The sequence below is a fragment of the Apus apus genome, chromosome 6, assembly GCF_020740795.1.
Source record: "Apus apus isolate bApuApu2 chromosome 6, bApuApu2.pri.cur, whole genome shotgun sequence".
Lineage (NCBI taxonomy): Eukaryota > Metazoa > Chordata > Aves > Apodiformes > Apodidae > Apus > Apus apus.
The window spans coordinates 24,526,359-24,553,753 of NC_067287.1; the positions used below are offsets into that span (position 1 = coordinate 24,526,359).

Sequence of the window (27,395 nt, forward strand, 5' to 3'; positions counted from 1 at the left end):
CATACTGAACGGATCAAAGACAGAAAAAAATGACCTTTTATAATCTGAAATCTGGTTTTGAATTTTCTGAGTAGTAAAAACAGTTGCATTTACTTCTTGATTTTTATATTAAAGCAAAATGCAAAGAAGGTGATACTACACGATCTGTCTTAATTTTGTTGTTGTTGTTGTTTGTTTGGGGTTTTTTTTGTGGTGTTTTTTTTTTTTTTTTTGGAAGCATGATCAAAGAATTCCCCTTTGCTTGAAAAGTAAACCGACATTTCAATCTAGTCATTATCATATGCATTCCTAAAGGACTCATCACTGTAAGCATCTAGACTATGCTAACTCGGGATCACAGACACCATCTTCTATTGCATTCTCAGAGCTATAATTAAAACACAGTCTAAATATTCAAAACTGTGTTATGTACTGGTTGCTCCCTCTGCCCTTTTCTAAAGCAATGCCAAACATACATGCCATACATATATATTTACTTCACTGTGAAGCCACCTTGAAAATCCTTGGCTTCCACAGGGAGAGGAGGGAATCTTTGCCCCACATGGAAGAGCAGCTCCCAGTGCTCTTAGCACTGCTGCTCTGTAACCACATCTCAAAGCAGCTGAAAAAAAGCCTCCTGTGTCACAGTCCTGTTTTTCTAACATATGAAACTGTTCAGTAGCCTTTACTAGACTTTTTCTGAGTGGCTAGAGGAACTATGTGGGAGATAGGCTATGAAAGGGTCCCCTGTGGACACCTGCAAATACTCAGCAGAAGCAGAGATGACCCAACAAGAGCTACAAGAACAACCACCTGGTCACACATGATGTGTGGCACTGTCTTCCTGTCTGCAGAAACAGTGAACAGGATGGGACTGTGGTACTTACAAGGACCAATAAACAAGCATTTCTAAATGGTGAAGGGTTGTGCATGTGGGAAATAAGATCACATTGTAGTCTAATCGTGTTAGGATGCAAAACTTGTGCCATCCAACACATCAATATCCATTTACCTGAGGTTGCAACCAACTCAGCATTACTATACTGTGGCTTTATTATTACATGTTTGCTGATGATCAAGTTACAAAGGAAATTTCTGAGTCTTAATGTATTAACAACATCAGCAGTGAAGACCACTCTCACAAGTGGGGCATCACTGTGCTCAAATGGAATTCCAGAGTCACATCTCTCCATTCAGCTGAGGCCACTTTTGTCTGCAGGAGCCCACATCCTTCTGGAAACTTCCCAAAAGACCTTAAAGACCTTAAATTAACCTAGAAGTTAATCTAACTTTTGCAGCTCTACCAGCAGCCAAACTTCTCAAGTTGAAAGGAACAGCTGTAGAGTCAATTCAGTTTATCAGTTCACTCTAGTACTCTACCCATTTTGCACTAATACCAGGGGAAGTACAGTGGATAACGATGTAACACAGGAACTTAAAACTGTCTTCTCTGTTTAGCTTCCATTTTTCTCTTCCCTGCTCAAGAAAAACACACCAGGAATTGCTTGTTTCTTGACAAAAATTTCTTAGGAATTTAGTAATTCTCCAAAGTACAGTGGTTAAACAGCTCCACAAGTAGTGAAATTTAATTCCCTTCATTGATCCTTCTTAGTCCCTAACTTATGTCCTTCTAATGCAATTTTTTCAGACCTACACCACAATAAACACTCTCAAATCCCCTATTCTGAAGGTAAACATAGTGCATGTCTAGTCAGCAGTCAAGCAAAACAGAGCTCACACAGCAGCATCTCTCAGGATGGACCATGAGTTAAGGCTTCTCTTCTACCCAGGTGCCAATAATCATCAAACTAATAGGAACTTCATTAAAATTAATCTAATGAATTTTTTCACATTAGGTAATACAGTCAAAAATGTGGTTGTGAAGTCAGGGCCAGAGAATAACAGAGATAAAGATAGATGATGTGACCACAAGTCTCATTTTGTCAGGAAGTCTGGATAAAAAAAAACAAGACCAAAAATACATACATGAGCTGAAACTCTTAGTATTAGAAATCTTTTTAAGAAAACAGGAATATACCCATACACTTAATGTGTTATAATAATCCATTTCTCAGAGAGTGAAAGCTGTGTTAAAATACTCAGAAAAAATGGTATAAATTAATCCGGTCCAAGGCAAAATAATCCCACCACTGATTCCTAGAGGCAACATAGTGATTACTCTGGCTGCAATAAGCATTATGTTAAAGAGTTAAACATACGTTAAAGAACAGATGAACAATAGCCTCTCTAAGGGAAAGTGTAGCTGAACAAAAATATGGTTTGATTTCAAGTCCATAGCTTGGGGTAAAAACCCCAATCTCCAAGCCGTTCCCCTCCTCTGCATCCGGCATTCCCTGCATACATGGAAAACTTGCCACTCCAGGTTCAGGTCCTATCAAACATCCCGCAGTTCTAACAGGAATAACTAAATAACTAAATAACTAAACTGCCACTGTGGTTTATTTTTAATGTACACACTTGCAATGGTATAATCCAGCAGACACAGATGGTAATTATCTAATTTGTGTGGAGTAACTAATAGCATAAAACAATGCGCTATCAAAACAGGGGCAATTAAAAAATATCTAGAGCAGGTTTCCCTTGTCATTTGTGAGATTATTTTACCAAAAACTGAATGTAGATAGGTTTGAATTATTTTAGGTACATTGAACAAAGAAAATTTAGTCAGGTACAGATCTCATGGTCTGGCAAAGGAAACACAAGACAGATCCAGACTTACAGAAGAGATAACAGAGTTTGTGAAAGATGCTGACACTTTTGTTATTTGGTCCTTAGCCTTTGGCATGGGCAGGGGAGGGCATTACACAACTACATTATCACAGAATGCATTCTTAACATGTTAAATCCTGTGAAGTTTTAACTGAAATCTTACTTAAGCAGCTGTCTCTGTTCTTACAGTGTATACCTGGAGCAGAAGGCTATTTTAACCAAAGCTATTTTTAATACTTTAAAGAGTAAAATATTTATCAACTATTTTAAGCCTCCATTTGATAATCCCTGTTTTATTTAGATCAATGGTAGTTTGCTACTATTTCATAGTAATGTGGCGCAGTTACCTGAAGATGCTACTTGGATTCATGTTATCTCTCAAAATGTGATTGCTAAGTGAATAAACCCCAAATTTGGGACTCATTGTCACCCAAAGACAGTTTTGGTGCTACTGTGAAGGGAGCAGAATGACAAATACCCACTGATACAGATTTGTTTATTTTGGTCTGTGTGTCAGAAAATTGTCTGTCATTCACCTTATGGCATCTGAGTCAAGCTCAGCTCTGGTGAGAGAATAATAAATGGCAACCAAGGCAGAAGCAAATTCATCAGAAGCAGTCTATTAGACCAACAGTTGGGTAACCCACAGTAGGTTCTTTCTCCTGGGTAACAAATACAGTATTTCAGACTGTCATTGAGTTTAGGAAAGTCTCTTGTTTCATTCAGTAACACACCACTGATAGAGCTGAAAGAGACTCCAGCAACTCCACTGCAATTAGTGTTACTGATCTTCCTCACATTACTAATAAGGAAAAAAAAAAAGTGATGTTGAAGCACAAATGAGCTGTGAAAGTCAAGAAATATCCATACCATGAGGCTTAATTACATTTCTGTAAGTGTGTTTTCCTGTTTGAGCAATATGAACCTATCCAGAAAGGAAAAATTGCTTACAAGTTTACTGTGCTTCAGCTAGATATGTGCATCTCAGACTTGCTCCTCCATCCATATTCATCCATTACTATTGTTGTATGAACATCCATACTTCATAAGAGTAAATTTCACACATTTAATAAAGAAATAGACTTTAGCATTCAGGAACACCAGATGTTTCACACATGTCTAAAACCACTTCAACAATAACAAAACCAATCAATTCTGTACAAGAAAGCACAGTAAATAGTTCAGAAAACAGAAGCCATTGAACACTGTCAGGCAGATTCTCTCTTAGAAACACCAAAAAAAGGAGAAAATAAAAAAAATGTATAGAATAAAAAGTTTTCATTGACCTGATTTGTCAGAGATGTTGGCTGTGACTGGCGTGGTGGAGCAGCTTGTGTTAGTCTTTGCGCTGTCCTTGGAAGAACCAACTTTGGGTTTATTTTTCGTTGCCTCTAGTGCTTTGACCTTCTTGGCATGTTTACTTCCTTTGTAGTGGGCCTCGGCCTGGCTCTACAAAGGAGAACAAATCAGGCTCACTTTTTCTGTACTTTTATGTAACACAATTGATGACAGGCAGAAACGTGACACTTTCAATAGTAGGCACCGTGTTATTCCTCCTAGGAAATTTTAGTAGCTTTATACTAACAGTTTTCCTAGATATAAGTTCTGATATATCCAAACAATGGGATTTTAATTAATGGTACATGTTTACAGTAACTGGGAAAGAGATTCAAAATTCTTTGCTTCCACGGTACTTAAAGATTTAAAGATTACACAAAAGTAAACACATCCAATTGAGAAAGAAGCTACTCAGTTTCTATGTACTATTCCCTAGTCTTTATTGCTTATAGATAGAAACATGTACCGTGCTATAACAAGATTAAATAATCTATTTTGCTATTGTTTGATCTAATACAAAAGTCATAATGTATTTTCATCATTACACAAACAGCAATTGAAACACGCACTAATGACATTATCACTTCACTATTAGATCAAATAAGAAAGGTTAAAAAGAAGAAACACCATACAGATAAACTTCACTAGACCCAAGTCAAATACAGAAAAGTAAATCCTTATCAGTCTTGACTGTTTTATGAATTGCCTTGAATATTCTTTCCAAAGACTAAGAAAACTGGAACCTGAAGGACAGGAATGAGAGGAACTTCTGTTCATTATATTTATTTTTAACTTTTTTTTTTTTTTTTTTTTTTTGCTAAGGTGCTTTATTTTTGATGTACTCTTCTTGGTCTGCTCAAACTGGACAGTAGAAATATGTGCTGAAAATGTAAACTTTACTTCACCTTAGTCTTAAAACTATCTTCAGAATCTAGGTCAGTATTTCTGAAGTTACACAGCTAAAGCTAGACAAATCAATAAATGCCCATTTGTTCAGTGATTTTGAGTCCCCATTATTGTTCCTAACTCTACATAACCAGATGCCTTGACAAATCATCCTACTCTGTTAGGTGCAAAATTAAAGAGCTATATGCTTAATATAAAAACCAAAGCTTGGAAATTTCAGTTAATTAATTTAAACATTCTCTTTACTTCTTAAGAAATTAATTTACCAAAAAATGGGTAAGACACATGATTTTATACAAAATAGAGTCTATTTTCATAATGTGATACTATTCAGAAATAGCTTTGTGTTAGTAGGATTTCCAAACATAATTAAAATAAAATATTTCTGACATACTACTAGGTGCCTCTATTGAAGGTTACATATTAACTAAGAAAGTTAATATTGTAGTTTATGTCAAAGCAAAACACTCAGAGAAAGCATGCTTCATGTAACCAGATGATCACACCTTGGCACCTGGTATATAAGAACATCAGTGCAAGTAAACGCCTACTGTGTTCATGCAAAACCACATTGTCTCTCTTCACTTGATTAGGACTATTTTATTTAGTTCACTGTGTTAAATGAAGCGAGCTATGAAAAAAGTCACATGCTTTTTATAAAAAGCAACTATAGCATCTAAGATGTTTGAATTCCATAAGGAGTGCTGCCATAACAAGAAAAATAATTTTAAGATCAGCAGAAATAGACATTACAATACAGTCAGCTTGGGACAGCATGTAATAACAGTTTTATCATATGGTGGAGTTTATGTGAAAAGTAGAAACAGCTGGACCAGAAAAGAGAATAGACAGTGTGCTGGAGTCCTCACAAAAAATATATGCACTATTCAAACTGATGGAGAAGTGCCACTAAACTAGAGTGAAGTTCATATACAGCGAAGCTTTATCAGGGATTACACACCCTGTGAAACATGGTGCTTTCCACATCCAAATGATAGTGTATGTGATGTGTTGTGGCTGCTTCTTTTCTTGATTTCAGACAGCAAGCATTCAGTAAGAAAGGCTACTAGGTGAATTTTACTTTGAAGTCCTTTGAAATTTAGATTTTAAAAAACCTCATTTTTTCAAAGCCTACTCATCAATTGCTGTTAAACTATTTCTTGATTTAAAACACTTTGAAATATTAGCACGTGTACAAACACAAATTAAGGATTATAAAGAAACAAATGAAGAGCTATAACGCCACTACTATGTCCACTACTTAAAGGGACACTTGTCAACTTCTGGGGTTGGACCTCTTCACTTCTGAATGTGGGCAGAGGAGCACAGCCATGTTATGTTGTTGGCCTTACACAGGCGTCTCACCCTGTCTTCCTCCACCCTTGTTGGGTTTTGCCTTAAGCTTTGTTGTTGCTACATGATGCACTAAAAGGAGTGTTCACCACTTAAATAAACAATTCACACATTACAGTGTACAAAAAGTGAAGTTAAAATTGATGTGTATATATATATATCCTTTCTGTTTCAACACTTTTAACTTCAAATAATAACAAGTAGAAGATTTTTCCACTCAAGCATCCTCAAGTTGATGATGTCCCTTTAAATACTTGAACTCTATGCTCTGCGCATATGTGTGCTGTTGATAGGATCATATGCCACCTGAGGCCAAAGCTATAAAATAAGAGACATAAGTGCACTCAAGAGAAAGACTTAGTAAGTCAATTCCTTGATAATAAGCCTTTCTGCTGATATTTGCAATAATAATGCCTGCAATATCAGTAATAACCTACTACAGTCTTTGATTCCCTTCATTCAATCCTCATATAGTGTACATGAAACCTGTTGAGAACAAACAAGTCCAGGCAGAATTAAAATTAAGATTTCCATAAACACAAGCAAAGCCTCATGGAAATGTGCTGAATTAACTTACTTTTGATTTAAGTTTTGTTATTACTACGATGTTATCAAATTCGTAGTTGTACATCATAAGGCCAAAAGGGATAATTATGACCATCTAAGTAGGGCTTCTGAAAACACCAGCCTTGTCCAAAAACTGTTTAAACTAGTTCATTTTCCTTTGGTGAAAAAAAACTTGTCCAGCCTTGATTTTAAAACAACTAGGAATGTAAAATCTACTTTGGTAAATTGTTTTAGTGCTTCATTTAAGTACATACCACTTAGTTCTACACCAAATTTGTCTAGTTTCAACTTCCAGTGGCTGGATTTTGTTAAACCTTTAGTATTCAGGCTCTTTTAACTCATTTCTGGTCTGTAAGCAGAAAGACATACGCTCTTTTCAAGTATGAAGTTAGAAGAGCTTTTTTTGAGGTACTGAAGCAATGTTTCCTAGCCACAACAGCACTATTTTCTAATCCTTTCAGATACACTTGAAGTTCAGAGTTCTCTTATTATCCACCGTGTGATAAATCATTTGATTCAGTTGCCTTTTGGTAACTGAAATGCAATATAACAGAACTGTGTTCTCTATCACCATGTTACAAAAACCATTGGAGTTGTCTGGAGTCATAGTAAGCAAAAGAAAAAGGATGACTGTGGGAATCTGAAATTGGAACGCAAGTTCTGATTATTACTGGTACCCATTATTTGATTATTAATGTCCTGATCATTAATAACCCTAGTTTTATAAAATATTTTCATAAGTACCATATTAAAAGCAAACGTATTTGCTCCAAGTCCCTTTTAAAACTTGACACACATACAGCAATATAGTAAAGGCTATGAGCTTTGTAACATACATAATTGAAATATTAAACATACCTTTGAAATAAGCCATGACATATAAAATTTTCATTTTTATTTAAGGCAAGAAGCTGGACATTTATTTTCATTTACTCTGATAATTCAAAGGAAGTTCTGTACACAACAGATTTAAAAGTCACATGCATAAAATAAACTTACCAGTTTTAATGTAACACTTCAGTAAAATATACAATTAAATTAAGAGTAAATACCCTAGGCATGCAATATTTTAAATTGATGCTGAACGTACTTTTTGATCATCATTAATGCTAACTAAGTACAACTAATTCATGCAAATTCTGTATCATCAAAAGAATATTTGAGAAAATAGAAGAAGTTACGAAAAGCCAAAATAAAGGTATGTGATCTTAATGAATCTCTGTGTTCATGTACTGTGAGGCTTTTAAATTGCACAATAATTTATTCCAGTGTAAAGGCCTGCATTTGCCATAGGGACAGATTGATTTTACAGTGAAATAATTTATCTGTGCCACAATTCAGTTTTACTGGAGCATTACATTCTTTATTTAAAAAATATTCATTTTAATTTTTTGTTTAGATAATCTAAATAAATGTCACCATTAAACTAATATTCTTATAATCTTCAAATGAAATCCTTACTAGGTTAAGAAGAAAACTTTTCCAAAAAGTGGAATATTTTATAAAATATTTAATATTAAATGATACCCTACCTAATGAAAAATCTAAATTCTACTTTGTTCTAAAACTGATTGTGGCTTACTAGCTCGATGTATACACATTACAACATCTTAAAATGGAATCCTTCTATTTATTAGAAAGTAGTCAAGTACTGCTTATTAAGATGTAATGAACAGGAAGACCTTAAAGCTGCAATAAATGTGACATTAAATACTAGAATGCAAAAAATTCCTTAGTACTGACAGGCTGAATTCCACAAGAGTGTTCATGCACTTGCCTGGCATTACTTTTTGATGAATAGGATTGCATATTTTAAGGCACTAAACATACATCTAAATCTTTAGATGGTCATGACTTAGTGAAAAGCTGTATTTTGAATTCAGTTGCAAATAGTTAACAATATCATTAAGAGATAAATATGCAGTTTCCTCCCATAGCTTTTCAAATTCCTTTGCCTTAAAAAGATGGGAGGATGCCTGTCCTCTGTTTAAGAAATCTATTTTTAGTTCCATTCACAGTCTTTAAGTAGTAATTAAAAAACCACAATCGATCATACCTTATTATTTTTTTTAAGAAAGCCTTCTGTGCTATAAGGATTAATGACTTGGTTGTAAGAAAGGACAAGATATTCCTCTCTTAAAAAGATATTTCATTAAAACACACAAATAATTCAAATGTTACATTTTATTTAAATTGTAAAATTAATTGCTACTTTCAACTCCAAATTATAGTTTGAAATCTAAGCATCAGGATGTTAAACTGTGAGACTATAAACGTTAACCTTACATACTAGACTGCATCTAATAAAACATCAGCAATGCAAATCTGCATCTTCTACATGTAAACATGCTTTCTAAACAAATGTTAATTTTATTAGCATATTACAGTGCTTAAAATAACCCCAGTGGCTTAACTTTGCATAAACTTAAATATCCATACAGATACGCATGTATAAAGATACAGAAACCCAGGAAACATTCAGCTCATGCAGATCCATTGATAACAGTATCACCCTTAAGAAAACTTTGAAATTCAGGTAAGACTCCAGCACAAAAGATTACAGAAAATTATCCCTGTCAGAAGCAATAATTGATGGTATATTTGACATCAGCCCTATTAATTTTGACAGTTCACAAGTGACTGACTTTTAGAATCCATTTGGAGTGTGAATGACTAATTAACTGAATTTATTACTACATAAAGAGGCAAAATATTAACCTAGCAGATCCCTTCAATAACAATCTGGTGCGATGTTTGACTAAATCTAATAGTTCAGAGCGTATGGGTGTGAGATCAAGATTTCTTTCAGGTTTCTTCAGGATGAGCTGAAGTAGTCCTTTCAGAGGTCTTGATGGAAATAAGACCACTGGCCTGCCAACACTGAAGCTGAATTCTCAAACCTGCTGCCACATTATCTAGCCTGACAATTAACATATAAAATTAAATATATGTAGAGCAGTTTGACATTAGGGAGGAGAAATACAGAAATAAAGGGAGACTCTGAAATATCCCTGTGGGAAGTGCAGGTTCATGCCTTAAGCTCTGCCATACCAGGTGAATGCCATAACTGAATGGAACAGAACATGGTGGCTTGGAGCTCCTATTTATTCTCCCTTGCTACTGCATCTTCTTATAGCAGGAATTCCATCCTGGATGACAAGTCTTCTCAACAGCAATTTTATCTTAAATCACCATCTCATTTGGTGTCACTACAATTATAAACTCCGATGAAAAATATTTTATTTAAAATACTACAAAAGCTTTTGTCAGTAACAGTTCAACCACACACACAATTTACAACTGAAAGACTTAATAGATATATAATAATCTTGAAAATGTCTATTCTGCTTTGGAGTATCTATAAAGATAAATTCTTCCTGCATACCATAAAAAAATTTACATAATTTTAAGTTAAAAAAAATAATCTAGCATGTCCTAAATATGGTCATAACATACACTGTAGAAAGATCACTGCTCAACACCTGTGTGCCTGTCTGCTTCTATATATCAAGTTGATTCTGATTCCAAGGGACATATCATTAATAAAGACTTTCCTTATTTTAGAATTATTTCAGAATACTTACAACATCCTCATAATATTCCAGTCTTTATCCTAAATTGTCAATAGCTTGAATTGCCCAAGCTTATTTTGAAATTCACAGAAGTTGTATCTGAACAATAAAAATAAACCTAAGTAGTGCCGGAAGATAAGCAATATCTTGTAAAAGCATGGATCCTGGCAAGGTGACTTCCAGAATTCCTCATAACTACAGAATTCTATCATAACTACATAGTCTCAAGTACAAAAAAAAAAAAAAAAAAAAAAAAAATTAAAAATAATGGTTTGGTTTTTGCAGATAAAGCTCTTAATGTGGAAGTAGTTAGACTGGCCATAATTGCAACATGATTGGCTGTAAGGAGGAGTGGTTTAGTGAAGCATCCCTGTGAGAGCTCTGCTGACATGGCTGCAGGGGCAGTAGGCCTGTTACAGAATGCATCTAACTGAGCAAAACTGGAGGAGCACAGAGGTATTGATATCCAAAGGATATTGTCATTTCAATTCTCAGCAGCTACTAAACTACAAGGCTCTCTTTCTTAAAATAGTAATTGGTTTACTAAATGTTTGGTCATATCGTTTACCTGTTAGAACCATACTGTAAGAGTATGCGTACTTATGTGAGGAGTATATAAATTTTGAATATTTTAGACTAGAATCATGGCTTTAATAAAAATTACATGAAGCGATAATTTAGGAAGTGGTATTGAAAAATGTAGGTTTATCTCATTTGATATTAATAATAGATGTAATTGAAGAAATCTGCAAAACTGTGTTCATACATCTGGTATATCAAAGCTGTGCATTATTTTTTCAATTTTGTTCTAAACAGATTTCTAAAACCTAATAACTTCAAATAGTTAGGTAGATTTCTATTGAAAAGGACATTGAAAAATATAAAAGCTGAGATCAGTAATGTCATAAGAAGCCAACTCACATTTCAAATACCTAACCAAACTTAGTTAAAAGCTTTGTTAAATAGCTGTTATTCAAAGAGAGTTTTCAGCATGTTATAACCCTGCACCCTATAATCATGCAGTATTTCTGTCATGTTGGAGCTAACAACTTTCATCATTTTGTCAGTTCTGTCTACAAAACAGAAAATCACTTTCACAAGTTTCTGAGATTTATGACTTTAATTACCTCCTATCTGCTCCACTACCCTCCATAGCCAAAAAATCAATATAAATAGTCTTATTTATACGGAAACTGTAGAACATTTGACAAAAGATGATGACAGGTGTGTAGATGTTTATTTGATGCTATTGATTATTCTGCGAATTTTCTTTTTGACAGTATAAGTGATTCATTCAAATTTGCAAAGTTAACATTTGGTAATACCTGCTTAAACTTCAAAAATTTGCCTTCTGACTTTTAAAAAGTATTATCCCTATTATCACATAATTTATATTAACTATTAATGTATTCAACAGTAAGATGACATCCAACATCTCTTAATGCCCAACTGTTACATCTGCTTTTTATGAACTGCCTACGAGGTGCTTCTTCTTGATTTCCAGGTCTTCGCAGGTAACACCAAAAAGCAATTCTAACTGACAGCCTTTACTGACAGAGCATCACACCACACAACCACAAGCTTATTTCAATCAAATGATGCCCTGTCAACAAGATGGTACCTACCAGGCTGTATCACAGCCAAAGACCTTTCTACAAAAAACAGAAAGGGTGCAGAGGGAAGCAGATAATTCTTTAAGATACGATATGACAAACTATGTTTTCAAAGAAACACCACCAAAAAAAAAAGAACAAAACCCCATGTGGACTACTGGCAAGGTACATTTGCGTTTGGAGTACAGAGAGGTCTGGCTCCCGAGGAAAGGGACTAGATTAGCACTCACATTACTGTATTGTGCCCAAGCTCCAGAAACTCTGTGGACTAGCAATACAAATAAGGAGGAAGAAGAGTAGGGAGAAGTTATTTTAATATAAGGTGATGATTCATAGATATGGGGAAAAAGGGGGGTGGGGGGGCAAATTCTGCAGAGGACAGACAGGTGTCCTTGCAACTGCAACACACTTTTCTCTTATGGCTGCAAGCTACAGTGTCAGATGCCATAACAGAATCATCATGGGGACAGTGGCCAAAGCACCACAGCTGCTGGAGGGACTTAACTGCCACACAGCAGATGCAAGACATGCTGCAGATTCATCTGGTGGCCACAAAGAATGAGAAAGAACGAGCCAAGAAATGGTAGACAAGGAATCTATGTGGGATCGAAAACAGCCATTTTTATGCTTGCCCTATTGCTCTTGGACACTCCTCTGGGTATCATAAGGACTTAGCAAACTCAAGCTGCTTTTTGTTTCTGCTAGAATGACTGTAATATAAATAATTAATATCAACAAGCCAGACCTATGTAATTACTATGAAAACATATCTAGCAAATCTTATCTATAGTCCACATAGATATGCCATGTGTTTGGAAGGAATCCCAGAATTCTTAGAAGAAAAAAATTAAATATTTTTTTTCTAAGGCTAAGCTAGATCCTTCTCAGCCTGTCTTGCTTCCTCTTGCTGGAATACAGCTCCATCCCTTGCTCTGGTGGCCTTTAAGCAAGTGTTAAATCTGACTCATTATCACAATCTGCTCCATGGAGAGGATTCTTCCTCTTCTGCTGCATGGTCTCTGGTGGTAGGAAACATAACTGAGATACTTCTCATTTTTTTCTGAGCTGGATCATAACATACAAGACTGTAGCCTGAACTTTGCTGACACTCTTGTCATTGTTGCAGTGGAACACATACTATTCCATCATCAAGTAGAAATTAAAAGATAAGATGGTGTTAAACAGATATTTTGATGCAAAGATGGAAACACCTATGATTATTCTAATATACTGAAGCAAACCCAACAGTAACTTAATGGATGGTTTTGCCTTTGTTTGTTTGTTTGTTTTTTTTAAACAGGTTTTAAAAAGGTGTGTTCCTCTGCATAAGAGTATAAAATTTATAAAGGATTGAGATTTCCAGCTTAATTCAACAGCAGTTGACTCCTGGTATCTGTCATTAAAAAACAGTTTAGGAAAAGACCCTTTTCTCTGTTCACTTCTCCCTTTTTTGCCATTTCACTTTCCTTTAATTATTGAGTGTGCTAACTAACTTTTCAATTTTCTGGTATAATCTTGATGTCAATGACCTTTCTCCTATTTTTTTTTAATGCTTCTTCTCCTTACAAAATCCTGCTTCTCACACTTTGGTCTTCAAAAAAAAAAAAAAAAAAGAGGAAAATAAAAAAAGAAGAATTAAAGAAAAGGAAAACAGAAGGCAAACCTAATGACTGGGGATACAGTTCTAGAAACAGGTATCCAAGTTTAATTTGGAATGTCCTCAGGCGTGCTGTCTGACTACCAACTGCAGGTTCTCCGCGAGGTCTACCAGCCTGGCATGGATGTCACAGATACCTTATCCCAGCTAGAGCATCTTAACTAGATAATGCAAAAAACACTGTTGAAGCAACCTCAGTTATCACTGCAGTCAGGTTAATACTAGTATTACAGATAAAATTCCCATTCAAGAACCTGAAAGTTAATGTTCTTGAAACCACTTTAGTTTTGTGTCACTTGACAGAAATGGCATTTTATTTTTCTGTTTCTTGGGACTTTGGATCATCTCTTCTGTACTTGAGTTTCTCCTGGAGCTGACAGAGCTTAGAAAGGGTGCTCAAACTGTTTGTGCCAGAGTTTATTAGCAGAAAAACAGAACTTCCCAACTAACCAAATTGAGATTATGAATTCTATGAAAGGACATATAGAGTATGATGGCAAATGTCTAAGTACAAGTTAAAATCCATCATTAGTTAGGAAACACCCTGTTCAAGTTATAATATGATAGAAGAAAAATAGCATCATTCTAGAAATTTTTATTTTTCAAAATGCAGCAGGCATCACTTCAACTTTAGATATCTGGACTCCCATATTGGAGCCAACCTATTTTAAAATATACTTCCATCCGTGATATCAGACTTTCTTTTCCTTCAGGTAGCTGCAGATCCTTGCCTCTGAATCTGATGCCAGAACACTCTCACCAAACTAAATCTGCAGAAGAAAACTGAAACCCTTGCACTTTACTGCAGTAATTTAGTAGGAGGTTTGACAACTATAAATTTACTAGCCTGATTTTTTTTTTTTTTTTTTTTTTTTTTTCCTATTGATCCAGACCACTGAGTGTCCACAGTGTGAGGAAAAGATTGCAGTCAAGGAAACCAATTATTTTCTTCTCACAGATGAACAGCCACTGCACCATGTTACTCATGCAATAGGTAAAGCATTACTAGATCAGGTCAGAATCTTCAACAAGGAGCATGTCAGTTGTAGAGCTAGAAGAAACTGCAAGTGTGAAGTGGATGTACTACAAATCTCATTCTGCAGTGTGCCATGTTCAAGGTCTTAATGCAGGTTATGCAGGTTTTAAATTTAAAAATCAATTTGAAGGTAAGACAGCACTGCTTCAAAATCCATACCATCAAAGACAAGAAAACCAAACTGGGGAAACCACTTACAGGACACTTTCAGAGTGGAATGCTAGAGGCAAAGAAAACAGAGCAACGTGTATAGGTGCTTCACTGCAAATCTCTAGCTGAAGCATGAACTTGATGGCTTCGAGGAGACGTCTGCAAACTATTTCTTAGTTTGAAATTTTAGCAGCAAAATACGCGTAACACATCATTTAAGGATTTGTTCTTACAGTTGAGATCAACAAAAAAACCTGAACGTTTTTCCTTTTTTTTTAATTTGCTTAAGGGTATTAGTAAGTATTCTCCAAGAACAAATACATGTTTTTAAAATGTCAAATGTCATAATTTTCTTAGATATAGTTTTCTTGAATTTCTTTAATTTTTAAGCTCCTTAGGAAAAACATTAAATGGATGTGTATTTGGAACATTATCAGCAGATTTCCTCTTTTGTAAAGCATTTTTTTAATTATCCCAAAGAAATAGAATAATAGAATCATCAAGGTTGGAAAAGATCCTCAAGATTATCCAGTCCAACCATCTGCCCTACAATCTCTAACAACTAAATAATCTCTTGAAACACCATGTCCACCCATTTTTTAACACCTCCAGGGACAGTGCCTCCACCACCTCCCTAGGCAGCCTGTTCCAACACCTCACCACTTTTTCTGTGAAGAAATCTTTCCTAATAACCAATCTGAACATCCCCTGGTGCAGCTTGACCTCACTTCCTCTTGTTCTGTCACTGGTCACTAGGGAGAAGAGGCCAACACACCTCACCACAACCTCCTCTCAGGTAGTTGTAGAGAGCAATGGGGTCTCCCCTCAGCCTCCTCGAGGCTGAACAGCCCCTGCTCCCTCAGCCTCTCCTCATAAGACCCATTCTCCAGACCTCTAATCAGCCTACTTGCCCTTCTCTGCACCCTCTCCAGAACCTCGATGTCCTGAGAACTCACAGGGAAGCTTTTTTAAAAAAAACACCAACAACAAAACAAACCCATTTCTGTTTGAGGTACCTTTTGAAGGTTACTGGACTGCCAAATGGGATATTGTTCATGGATGTGGCATTGGAGATTGAGCCAGACTCATTCAAGAAAATCAGAGTGATGTACCTTTAAAGACTTCCACCTCAGAGTGGACAAAATATCAGCCCAGCAAGCTGAGCAAAATATGGGTAGAACTGGAATGATTTGTTCGGGAAAAAGATGTTTAGATTAATTATACCTAATGTACACAACCACCCCCCCCAAAAAGGAATTAAAATAGCCAATACTCACATCAGAGTTAAAGCGAAGCTGACAGACATTACAGGAAATTACTTGTTTCTTCTTTGGGGGAATGGACACTCCAAACGTGTGGTTTATGACTGCTTTTTGCACAGGATCCATCTGGAGAACAAACAATAATAAATTTACAACTTTTTAGGGCAATATACAGTACAGAAGAAAAAAAAAAATAACAGCAAAGAAAGTAAAAGAAAAAGCTTCCAGGTTTTTTTTTTTGTGAGTTTGTTTTTTGCTGTTTGTTGTTGTTGTTGTTTTGGTTTTTTTAGATAAACAGGAGTAAATAAAATTTCAGCCCTCAGAATAATGAGATTTAACATAAGTTAAGAAATCAGTAGCATGCCAGAGCTTATGAAGAAAAGCTCCATTATTGCTGCCATCCCCAGGCTACTAAATAGTTCCTCTCCAGCCCTGCACATCTTACATGCTGCAGGGTCCCACTATCAACTCCAAATTGCAAGCAGCTCATTGAGAGTCCTCACCTATCACCTGCTGATCCAACAGACCCATTAGATACCAGCACTTATTTGGAAAATCTTCTCTCCTAGAGACCTCTTTGTGAGAGGAGGTCCTTTGCAGACTCCATTAGAAACACCACTTGCTGGGCAAAAATGTCACAATTCCCAAACATTTCCATGCAGAACTGCTGAATGACAAAGCCCATGGGAAGCCAGAAGTTTGAAGGAGATAGTGTTTGCACCACGAAAGGATAGTGAAGTTAATGTGCTTCAGAAAACATTTTAGCAATGTGAAAAATGTGAGATAAGTGAAGCACTGAATATTTTAAGGAGCTGGGAACTAACTACATCTTCTCTACATACCAGGATTCCTGTTGGTCACCAGTTTAGAACAGCCTCAAGATCTCAGAGAGCTCTGTTGTAATTCTCCTGATGTGGCATGGATACAGACTAAAATTAATTTCCTGACTCAAAAAATAATCAAACATATATTTCTAATTCAGACACAATATCTGGTTAATCTCGCAGCTGATCCTGCTCTGAGCAAGAGGTTGAACCAGATGATCTTTGAGGTCTCTTTCAGCTGAATTATCATATGAGTGCCTGTGCATGTGTGGTCCTCTGTCCTTATTTGAGATGAGAAACGGATTCTGAAGAGGAGAGGACAAAAACTAGCATTCTATAAGAAAAGACAAGTGCTTATTTCTCAACTTTATTTTTAAACCAGCACAGGAGGAAACAGTTCCATTTGTTATGAAGTTATCTTTTTCTGAAGCTTGCTTTGCAGTCACGATTTATTTTTTTTTCCCATTACAGCAGCATTTGAAGAAATCAAATTGGCTGTTTAATCTTGGGTGGTACACATCACATATTTGATACTAAGCTGACTTACAAAAGGAAGAGAGAAAAGCTGAAGTTACTGATTCATGAAAGAATTATAACAGTAAATTAGCTACTTCCAGACTTTCTAAACCTGAGGATAAAGGCTATAATTTTCTCTTAGTACATATTTAAGCTTCAAGAGAAGCTTGCACTAATGAGGATTTTCTTCACATATATGTACATGCAAATATGTACACAAATTCAAGAAAAATTTATTGCATCATATCTGCCTAGGAAAATGTTTTCCTATAATTTGAAACACTAAACAGGTTTTTGGACTATGGCTACACAGGTTTATTGCTAGATTCCTTTAAATCAAATATACAGTTAGGTAAATGTCACTGCTAAAATTTTTTCTGGAGCAATGATATGATATAAACATATCAAGGCCTGAAGGGGGGTGGTCTAAGGAGGATTTGGTCCCACCAGTGTGCTCTGCTTGCTTCCTGAAATGCCTGTACACCAATGCACACAGCATGGGCAATAAACAGGAAGAGTTAGAGGTCTGTGTGTGGTCTAAGGGTTATGATATGGTAGCAATAACAGAGACATGGTGGGACAGCTCACACAACTGGAATGTGGCCATGGATGGCTATGTGCTTTTTAGGAAAGATCGGTCGGTGAAGCGAGGTGGTGGAGTTGCTCTTTATGTGAGAGAGCAACTAGAATGTATCGAGTTTTGTGCAGGGGCTGATGAGGGGCAAGTTGAAAGTCTGTGGGTAAGAATTAAAGGGCAGGGTGGTATGGGTGATACAGTTGTGGGGGTCTACTACAGACCTCCTGATCAAGATGAGGAAGTTGATGAGGCTTTCTACAGGCAGCTGAAAGCAGCCTCACAATTACAGTCCTTGGTCCTCATGGGAGATTTTAACTATGCCGATATCTGCTGGAAGACTTACACAGCCAGCCTTTCACAGTCTAGGAGGTTCCTCCAATGCATTGATGACAACTTCTTAATGCAAATGGTGGACAAGCCGACTAGAAGAGGAGCGCTGCTGGATCTTGTGCTCACCAACGAGGAGGGCCTTGTTGAAGCAGTGGTGGTCAATGGCAGCCTTGGCTGCAGTGACCACGAGATGGTGGAGTTCAGGATCCTGTGTGGGAGGAACAGAATACCCAGCAGGACCAGAACCCTGGACTTCCACAGAGCAAACTTCAGCCTCCTCAATCAATTGTTAAGGGAAGTCCCATGGGACAGGGTGCTAGAAGGTAAAGGGGCTCAGGATAGCTGGACAACATTCAAGGACCACTTCTTGCAAGCACAGGATCAGTGTGTCCCAATGGCTAGAAAATCTAGTAAGGGAGCTAGGAGACCAGCGTGGTTAAAAAAGGAACTGCTGGGCAAACTCAAATGGAAAAGGAAAATCTATAGATCACGGAAGGAGGGGCTGGTCACTTGGGAGGAATATAGGACTGTTGTCAGAGAATGTAGGGAGGCAACTAGGAAAGCTAAGGCCTCCTTGGAACTTAACCTTGCAAGTTGGGTTAAGGACAATAGAAAGGGCGTTTTCAAATACATAGCCAACAAAACTAATACCAGAGGCAATATAGGCCCACTGTTGAATGAGGTGGGTGCCCTGGTGACAGAGGATATAAAGAAGGCAGAGGTGCTGAATGCCTTCTTTGCCTCTGTCTTTACTCCTGAAGGCTTTCCCCATAAGCCCCAGTTTCATATAGCCCCAGATGAAGTCAAGATAAAGAAGGAGTTTACCCAGGTAGATGAGGATTGGGTTAGGGATCAGTTGAGTAATCTGGACATCCATAAATCGATGGGTCCGGATGAAATGCATCCAAGGGTGCAGAGGGAGCTGGCGGAGGTCATTGCTAGTCCACTCTCCATCATCTTCGGTAAGTCATGGGTAACAGGAGAGGTGCCTGAGGACTGGAGGATAGCAAATGTCACTCCAGTCTACAAGAAGGGCAAGAAGGAGGACCCAAGTAACTATAGACCGGTCAGCCTCACCTCCATCCCTGGAAAGGTGATGGAACAACTTGTCCTTGGCACTATCTCTAGACATATCAAGGAGATGGGGGTCATCAAGAGCAGTCAACATGGTTTTACCAAGGGTAAGTCATGTTTGACTAACCTCATAGCCTTCTATGAGGACATACTAGGTGGATAGATGATGGTAGAGAAGTAGATGTGGTCTATCTTGATTTCAGTAAAGCATTTGACACCGTCTCCCACAGCATCCTTGTAGATAAGTTGATCAAGTATGGGTTTGATGATCAGGCAGTGAGGTGGATCAAGAACTGGTTGAAAGGAAGAAGTCAGAGAGTTGTAGTCAATGGGGCAGAATCGAGTTGGAGGCCTGTGACTGGTGGAGTCCCTCAGGGGTCGGTACCGGGACCAATGTTGTTCAACATCTTCATCAACGACCTGGATGAGGGCACAGAATGTACCCTCAGCAAGTTTGCTGATGACACCAAGCTGGGAGGAGAGGCTGACACACCAGAAGGCTGTGCTGCCATTCAGAGAGACCTAGACAGGCTGGAGACTTGGGCGGGGAAAAACCTGATGAAGTTCAACAAGGGCAAGTGTAGAGTTTTGCATTTGGGGAAGAAAAATGCCATGTACCAGTACAGGTTGGGGGGCTGACCTGCTGGAGAGCAGTGTAGGAGAAAGGGACCTGGGGGTCCTGGTAGACAGGAGGCTGACCATGAGCCAGCAGTGTGCCCTTGTGGCTAAGAAGGCCAATGGCATCCTGGGGTGCATTAGAAAGGGTGTGGTTAGTAGGTCAAGAGAGGTTCTCCTCCCCCTCTATTGTGCATTGGTGAGGCCACATCTGGAGTATTGTGTCCAGTTCTGGGCCCCTCAGTTGAAGAAGGACAGGGAACTGCTGGAAAGGGTCCAGCGCAGAGCCACAAAGATGATTAAGGGAGTGGAACATCTCCCTTATGAGGAAAGGCTGAGAGAGCTGGGTCTCTTTAGTTTGGAGAAAAGGAGACTGAGGGGTGACCTCATCAGTGTTTACAAATACGTAAAGGGTGAGCGTCAAGAAGATGGAGTTAAGCTTTTTTCAGTGATGACCAGTGATAGGACAAGGAGTAATGGATACAAATTGGAGCATAGGAGGTTTAAGGTGAATATCAGAAAAAATTTTTTTACTGTGAGAGTGACAGAGCACTGGAACAGGCTGCCCAGAGAGGTTGTGGAGTCTCCTTCTCTGGAGACATTCAAAACCCGCCTGGACGCCTTCCTGTGTGATGTACTCTAGGTGATCCTGCTCTGGTGGGGTGGTTGGACTAGATGATCTTTCGAGGTCCCTTCCAACCCCTATGATTCTATGATTCTATGATTCTATATTTATCAGCTTTTGCCATTAAATGCTGTATTTTATTGCCATAGGGGTACAATATAAGACAATTATAGAAGTAAAAACACTACCTACAATAAAACGCTGTTCTTACAATGAATGTGATAAAGTCTAAAGAAATTCCTAAAACAAATGTAATTTTCTTTTTTCCTCTGTTTCTAGAATATAGTGACAGTCCAAAGTTCAAAATTTTAAAATGTAATTTAAAAGTTCTGTTTCTGACTTGTACAATTTACTAAATCAACCTGCATGATATATAACAGATTGAAAGATATATGCAGATTAAAAGCTTGTTGAGCATCAATTTTATAATGGATATGGCAGTCAATCTATATTACTGCATTTAAAATATAAAAACATTGCTGTATCATTAGGGGATAACTGTGGTTTTTTTTCTAAAATGGAAAGTATGTTTTGCATTCCAACTTAACTACTAAATGTTATATCATGTATCCTAGAACAAAAGAGTAATGCTGAGAAGTACCTCAATCATTTGAAGTGTCTGAGGTCAGTGAAAAAAATAGCAAAAATACCCACTAGCATTGCAGTTCCGTTTAAAGAAATAAAAAGAGAAAAAAGCAGCAGTGATCAATGACTCCTCTGTGCATCCCCAATAACAATCCAGAGTGCTGGCACTAGGCAATGCAGCTCAAAACCATACAATGCAGACTACCCACAAAGTCCCCATTTCAAACAGGTGTGGCACCACAAGGACAAGGTCTACACAAATAATACAGTTCATGCTGCCTCCAGAAAGTATCCCTGGGGATCCCCAGGGGAACAGTTAATGATCCTTCCCAAACTGGAGCCCCACATGTAGTCAGCCTGGTCATGATTAGAATTCAAGAAGTGCAACATTAACAATTAATAGGTTTTAAATATATCAGAAACAGGGGTGGATTACAGCATGGTGCAGAAATAAAATAGTATCTCTCTGTCAGAAGATTAATGCTGCAGGGTAAATTGATCTCAGATCACTACACAAAATTATCCTCTTCATTGCACGGAGTGAGGAAAGAAGTAGGAAAGAAGAAGAGAGTAATTTGTTGAGGTACATATTGGGAAATGACACAGCATACTATGCACAGTTGGGAGCACCAGTATTTAAAATACAGCTGAATAAAACAAAATAATAACAGACGATAACATCTACCACAAATGTTAATAAAAATCTGCATTACGCTGCTTATGCTACAGGAGGAATTAATAAAGCAATTCTCAGTGCTCTGGAAGCCATAACTAAGTTTAACAACCTTTTAGTCTCATTCTCCTATTTCCATTAGTGTAATGAAAAGTTAAATTTAAAAATGTCGTTCTAACAAAGTTGAAGATTCTATCTTTTTGCAACGAATCTCCTTAAAGAAACCCAAACTACTGAAGTGAGCAAGCACTAACAGAATATGGACAGCTTTCTGCAATAACCTACTACTACTATTTCCTGATTTCAGATCATATAAACATGAGGAATACTCTACAGCTAATGTGACTGGTGACAATGACTTTCCAAGAATTTGAACAAAAAAATAATGTAAAAACAAACAATCAAAAGCAAAGAAGAACTGCTAAACTCTACTGAACTCCACCTATGGTATTGTTTTATCCTCTAAAACAATCATATGTAGTTATCAACGGAACAGCAGCAGCATAAACATACATCGTTATTTCCCCAAACAATTTTTGCAAGGTTTGTATATTTTTCCACCAAAAATTTGTAGAGCCAAGTATTTTCTGTGTATTTGGCAAATCCCAGTGACTTTCTCTTGCACAGTCATCCTTTGAACTGATATAAAACAGTTTGCACTCTTTGCATTGAATTCCAATGCCTACAATCTGCTGTGTCAAGAAACCGTTCTTTTCGTTGAAAAGTAGCTCTATGCAATTCCATTTCATAAGCCTGTACCACATCACAAGTTCTCTTTCTGTTGCTCAATCATTCTGTGCATGGAAACCATTCTGTTCCTTTGAGCATCTTCAGTGCCCTTCTTAATTCTACCACAATTTAACAAATTCAATCAAGTATTTCGAAGGCATGGACAGGAACCAGACTGGATCATTACTCAACTCTGAGCTGATGCTTCCATGGAGTCATTATTACAAACCTGAAATCTCACTCCCAAATATTAATGGCCAATTTATAGCACAATATTTCCCAGGAGAAGTTTTGTGAAGTCTTCCTTGCATGTGCATCACTTCACATTTATCTAGAATGAACTTCATCAATCATTTATTGTCTGGCTTCTCAGTCACAGTAAGGTCTTTCACAAAATTTTGGTCTTTCTTTGTCCTCAATGCTTTGGAAAACTTCACCATTAGTAAACTCCTTCAGCTCACTCACCTCACAATTGTCTTTTTTGGCATGCAAGGATCCTCCTAGACCAATTTAGTTTTCTCAAAGTTTCTGCCAAGGGGTTTTGCAAAAACCCTTTTGGTAATTCAAAATATGTCAGTTAAAATATCCTTATTCACATGTTTGCTGACCTCTACAAACAGATGGGAATTATTTCTAAAAAGATATTATGTTGACACTTTAGATGCAGTCTACAGTATGAGATGTCCTCTTACACTGTTCTTACTGAGAATTCTATTAATTTGCCTGACAAAAATATGCCACCCAAAAGCTTACATTCTCCATGGAATAGGTTTTCAAAACTTGTATCACATATGCCACCTCTGATTCCTCAGTTTCATGTGATCTGTTACACTTTGTTGTCAGTAATTCAACATTTTCATCCTTGAATTTTCTTATAATTCTCTCTATCAGAAACTCTGTCATTGTACCACAGATTCTGATGCCTTCTGGAAACTGAACTGGACTAATAAAAGACATCAAAGTAGAAGGAAAAAAAAAAAAAAAAAAAAAAGAAGAAAAAAAAGAGCAAGTGCATCAAGAGAACTCCTTTGGTGAAACTGAAGTTCTGGTTATTTTAAAAGATCTCTTCACACACAGCAGGCAGTACAAACACCAATTTGTGAGCCTCAGAAATAAATGGCACTGATCCTGTCAGGAGGTAAGTTGCTGCAAACAGAAAGGTTAGATAGCATTTCTAAATCTTTTGTTTAAATGAGGTGTCACTATATTGCAAGAAAATCTGCTTTTTGTGATGTTGGAACTCCAGAATATTTTTATTAGTTTTTGCTCAGATGCATTCTCCAGTTTAAAGGTTTGGATACAACCAGATGTTTATGTGAGTCTAAGCTTTTGGCGCTTGATTAGTATCCAGGGCTAAACTGCTGGCTACATGTCTGAGGTAGTGATAGTGCACTGATTTACATTTCCTTTTCTTCCTAACGACCTAATTTCTAAGCTTTCATTTTCTTCCTGATCTACTTAGCTATTGAAGCATGCTAAGAAAGTCTCATACATGCTATTGCCACCACTCCAACAAAAATCAACACCCAAAAGCTCTATCTTTTTTTAACAGCAGCATAACCATAAATCTGAGTAAGGTTTAAATTTGTGACTGGGAATTTATGCCTTCAGTTCATTTACCTCTCATCATGATATAACTCTTGGATTCAATCTAGAGTTGCCTGTTAGACAAACATTTGTAAACAGAATATTGGTAAGTGAGTATAAGAGATTTGAGTATCACTTAGCCACTGGGCATCAAGAAACCTTTGAAAAACACTGAGAGTGGCCCTACAGCATACTGGGATGTTTCACTCTGATAACGCAAAACTTTAAACCACGTGTGGAAAAAACTGCTAATATAATCCAATGTTTCCCGTCGGCAATCAAAGGGAGAAAACAATGTCATACATAAATTAACAATGCGTGAGCTGCATCTAAATTAAGTTGTGGGATTTTCTTAAACCATTGGACAACACTCCTTATTTGTATGCCATTTTTGTGATTATGTAAGTAGACAGACAGCAATAAACATCCTGTAGATCAGATATTTTCAACATCCTTCTAGATTACAAGGCCTCATCAGGGAACATATTTCTCATTTGGCTACTGCTAAATGTAATTTACTGTTCCAGTAAACACTAAACTGTTGTACATTGCCTTGCTTATTTTGTGTCACCAGAACACCTGAGTCAGCTCTACCAATAGAGCTCTACCTGACTGGAGGTAGTAGGGAGGTAGGTATCAGTCTGCTTTCCCAGGTAACACGTGATAGGAAAAGATGAAATGGCCTCAAGTTGCACCAGGGGAGGCTTAGATTGGATATTAGAAAAAAAATCTTCACTGAAAGTGTTATCAAGCACTGGCACAGGCTGGTAAGGAAAAAGTTCATTCACCATCCCTGGAGGTATCTGAAAGATGTGTAGACATGTCACTTCGGTATTGTTAGGTTAACAGTTGGACTTAATGATCTTAAGCATCTTATCCAACCTAAATGATTCTATGACATGCACAACTTCCTTTTCTTGTGGGAATGCTGCCAGTGCTCCCCTCACATTGGCTCTCCTTGACTAGCACAGAGCGTGTCTCCTCAGAGATGTATTTCTGTATGATGAGCCTGCCGTTCTCTAACCATGTCCCCACACCTCTGTCTCTGTGCTCCTCACAACATTTGAGGGTTTGAAAAAAAACAGGCAGATGTAAATGGCCAATAAGTAATCCAGGGAAGGACTCCTGTCAGATTCCCAGCAGCTGACTCAGACTGTGTGAATGTTTAATTAGAACAGAAATAATTAATTTACAACATTATAGGTTATTTACCATAATGCTGTGGTCTGAGGGTTGCTTACTCACATTTTATTGTTTAACAGGTTCTCTTAATACACTCACATGTAAGACATTTGCATAGAACATGAAATCTGGATCTCCCTGAAATCAAACTGCATCCATGATTTCATTTTTTTTTCTTTTTAATATTCAGACACCTGTCTTTCACCAGGTGCAGAAGACATAAGCATCCACTAAGACAGAACTCAGAACACAGGGACTAATATATATCTCCCTTCCCTTGCACATCGTTTCCAAAATACAGTAACAACTTTGTATTCTGAAGGCAAATCCCTCCAAATGCAACTTCTCCCCGTGTTTGTCTCTTCCCTTCTTGCTCAATTTGGCAGCAAGCTCCAGCTTCCCTGAGGAAAACAGTGGCTACCTCCACACACTACTCCTAGTCAGTGAAATCAGCCTGGAGGAATTTTAAAACAAAACTAAATTTTTGCTGTAATGCACTTGCTAACATGTCAGATACTACAGCTGTCCATGAAGAGTTGTTGAAATAACAGTGAGCACTTGAAAAAAGACACCTTTGGAGTTTGTACTTCTACTTCATATATAGTACATAACAACTAAAAGGGCACCCAGAGCTGGGAAAAAAAATCTTCATTTGTTAAAAGGGGTGAAAGATTAATAAATTCAGCTTCCTCATTTTCCCTCAGAAATTAATTCAGCTAATTTTATTTTTGTAAATTCCACATTATCTCTGTTAACAGGATTGCAGGCCTGGAATCCTGGACTTGGGAGACCTATTTTCTGTCTCGGGCCACCAGCAGTTAGGCTTCCCTCCCTACTTTTTTATGTCCAGTACTATGGCATAACACGAAGTCACTTGTTGTGCTACCTCTTTCATGTGCCTCCTTTAAAAGCACAGCTTGTGTGGAAAAATTATAAAGGGGATGATTCTCTCTGCATGCCTGTACTCACAATCACACAGAATACTGAAACAAGTGTCTGCAGTAAATTCATACATTTGTTTTAGGAACCATTATATATGATTTCCTGAAAAATATGTGGTACAATTTCATTCACTGGAGAGTTTTGGCCCTTCCTATTATCAAGTCATATAATCTGTGGTCAATCAGATGCTAAGTTTTGGGAAAAAACCTCAACAGCTTGATCTAAAGGTTTCCAACTAAGTTAATTTACATCACTGTGGAAGAGATGCTTCCTGTGTCTATTATAAACCACTCAATCTAATGGTGCTTCTCTACTAAAGGTCACTCTAATCTCAAATATCTTCTGAATGAGTAAGCACTTATACACTGCAATCAGTTCAGCTCTTGTGCCTACCAAGGAACTAAGGAACATAAGTTCCTTAAGTTCCTCACTATAAAAGCCTTGATTAATTTGGTAGGTTTTCTCTGACACCATTTCAGATTTTCAACATGCCATTAAAACGTAGGTACTGAAAACCAGAACAATATGTTTAAACCTACATTCTTTATACCCATTTTAAAAAATTATTATTATTTTTATTTTTTTTTTTAACAAGAAATGCATTAATCACCTTGCCCCAGAATTGACTTGGGAGCACAGCCCTAAATCTTTGCTAACGTGTCCATTTATCCATTCCGTGTGCCAGTACAAATAAATTCACCATCCCCTGTCCTCCTCTATCTTGGGATGTGCTCTAACCTAGCATGGGAGAGGGAGCTGGCTGAATTAGCACCAAAGCGGGAATCATATCTTGAATCAGAGACTGCTTTCAGCAGGATTTTCAGTTAAAGAGTCTAATTTGCAAGACTTTGTCAAACAAAGCACAGGAAGCCAAAGATGAATACCAGCCTTATCAGTAGAAATTTTTTTCTCTTAAACCAGACCAAAATGGTGGTTTGGACAAATACAAGAAAAAACAAACCCAAAAACATTC

The 27,395-nt window shown here is 37.2% G+C and overlaps 1 protein-coding gene across 11 annotated transcripts in view; it reads right to left on the minus strand.

Annotated features, from left to right (window-relative positions):
- The window catches only part of ZNF385B (zinc finger protein 385B), a 163,728-nt gene that overhangs the window by 19,389 nt on the left and 116,944 nt on the right, over window positions 1-27,395 (minus strand). For 10 of the 11 annotated variants that reach the window (XM_051623126.1, XM_051623135.1, XM_051623128.1 and 7 more), the window contains 2 exons: window positions 16,179-16,289; window positions 3,996-4,158 (listed from right to left, as the gene is read on the minus strand). In XM_051623126.1, the coding sequence (XP_051479086.1) occupies window positions 3,996-4,158; window positions 16,179-16,289 (274 nt within the window). Of the gene's footprint in view, window positions 1-3,995; window positions 4,159-16,178; window positions 16,290-18,423; window positions 18,644-27,395 lie in introns of those variants that run through there. The other variant, XM_051623137.1, reaches the window with a different exon arrangement.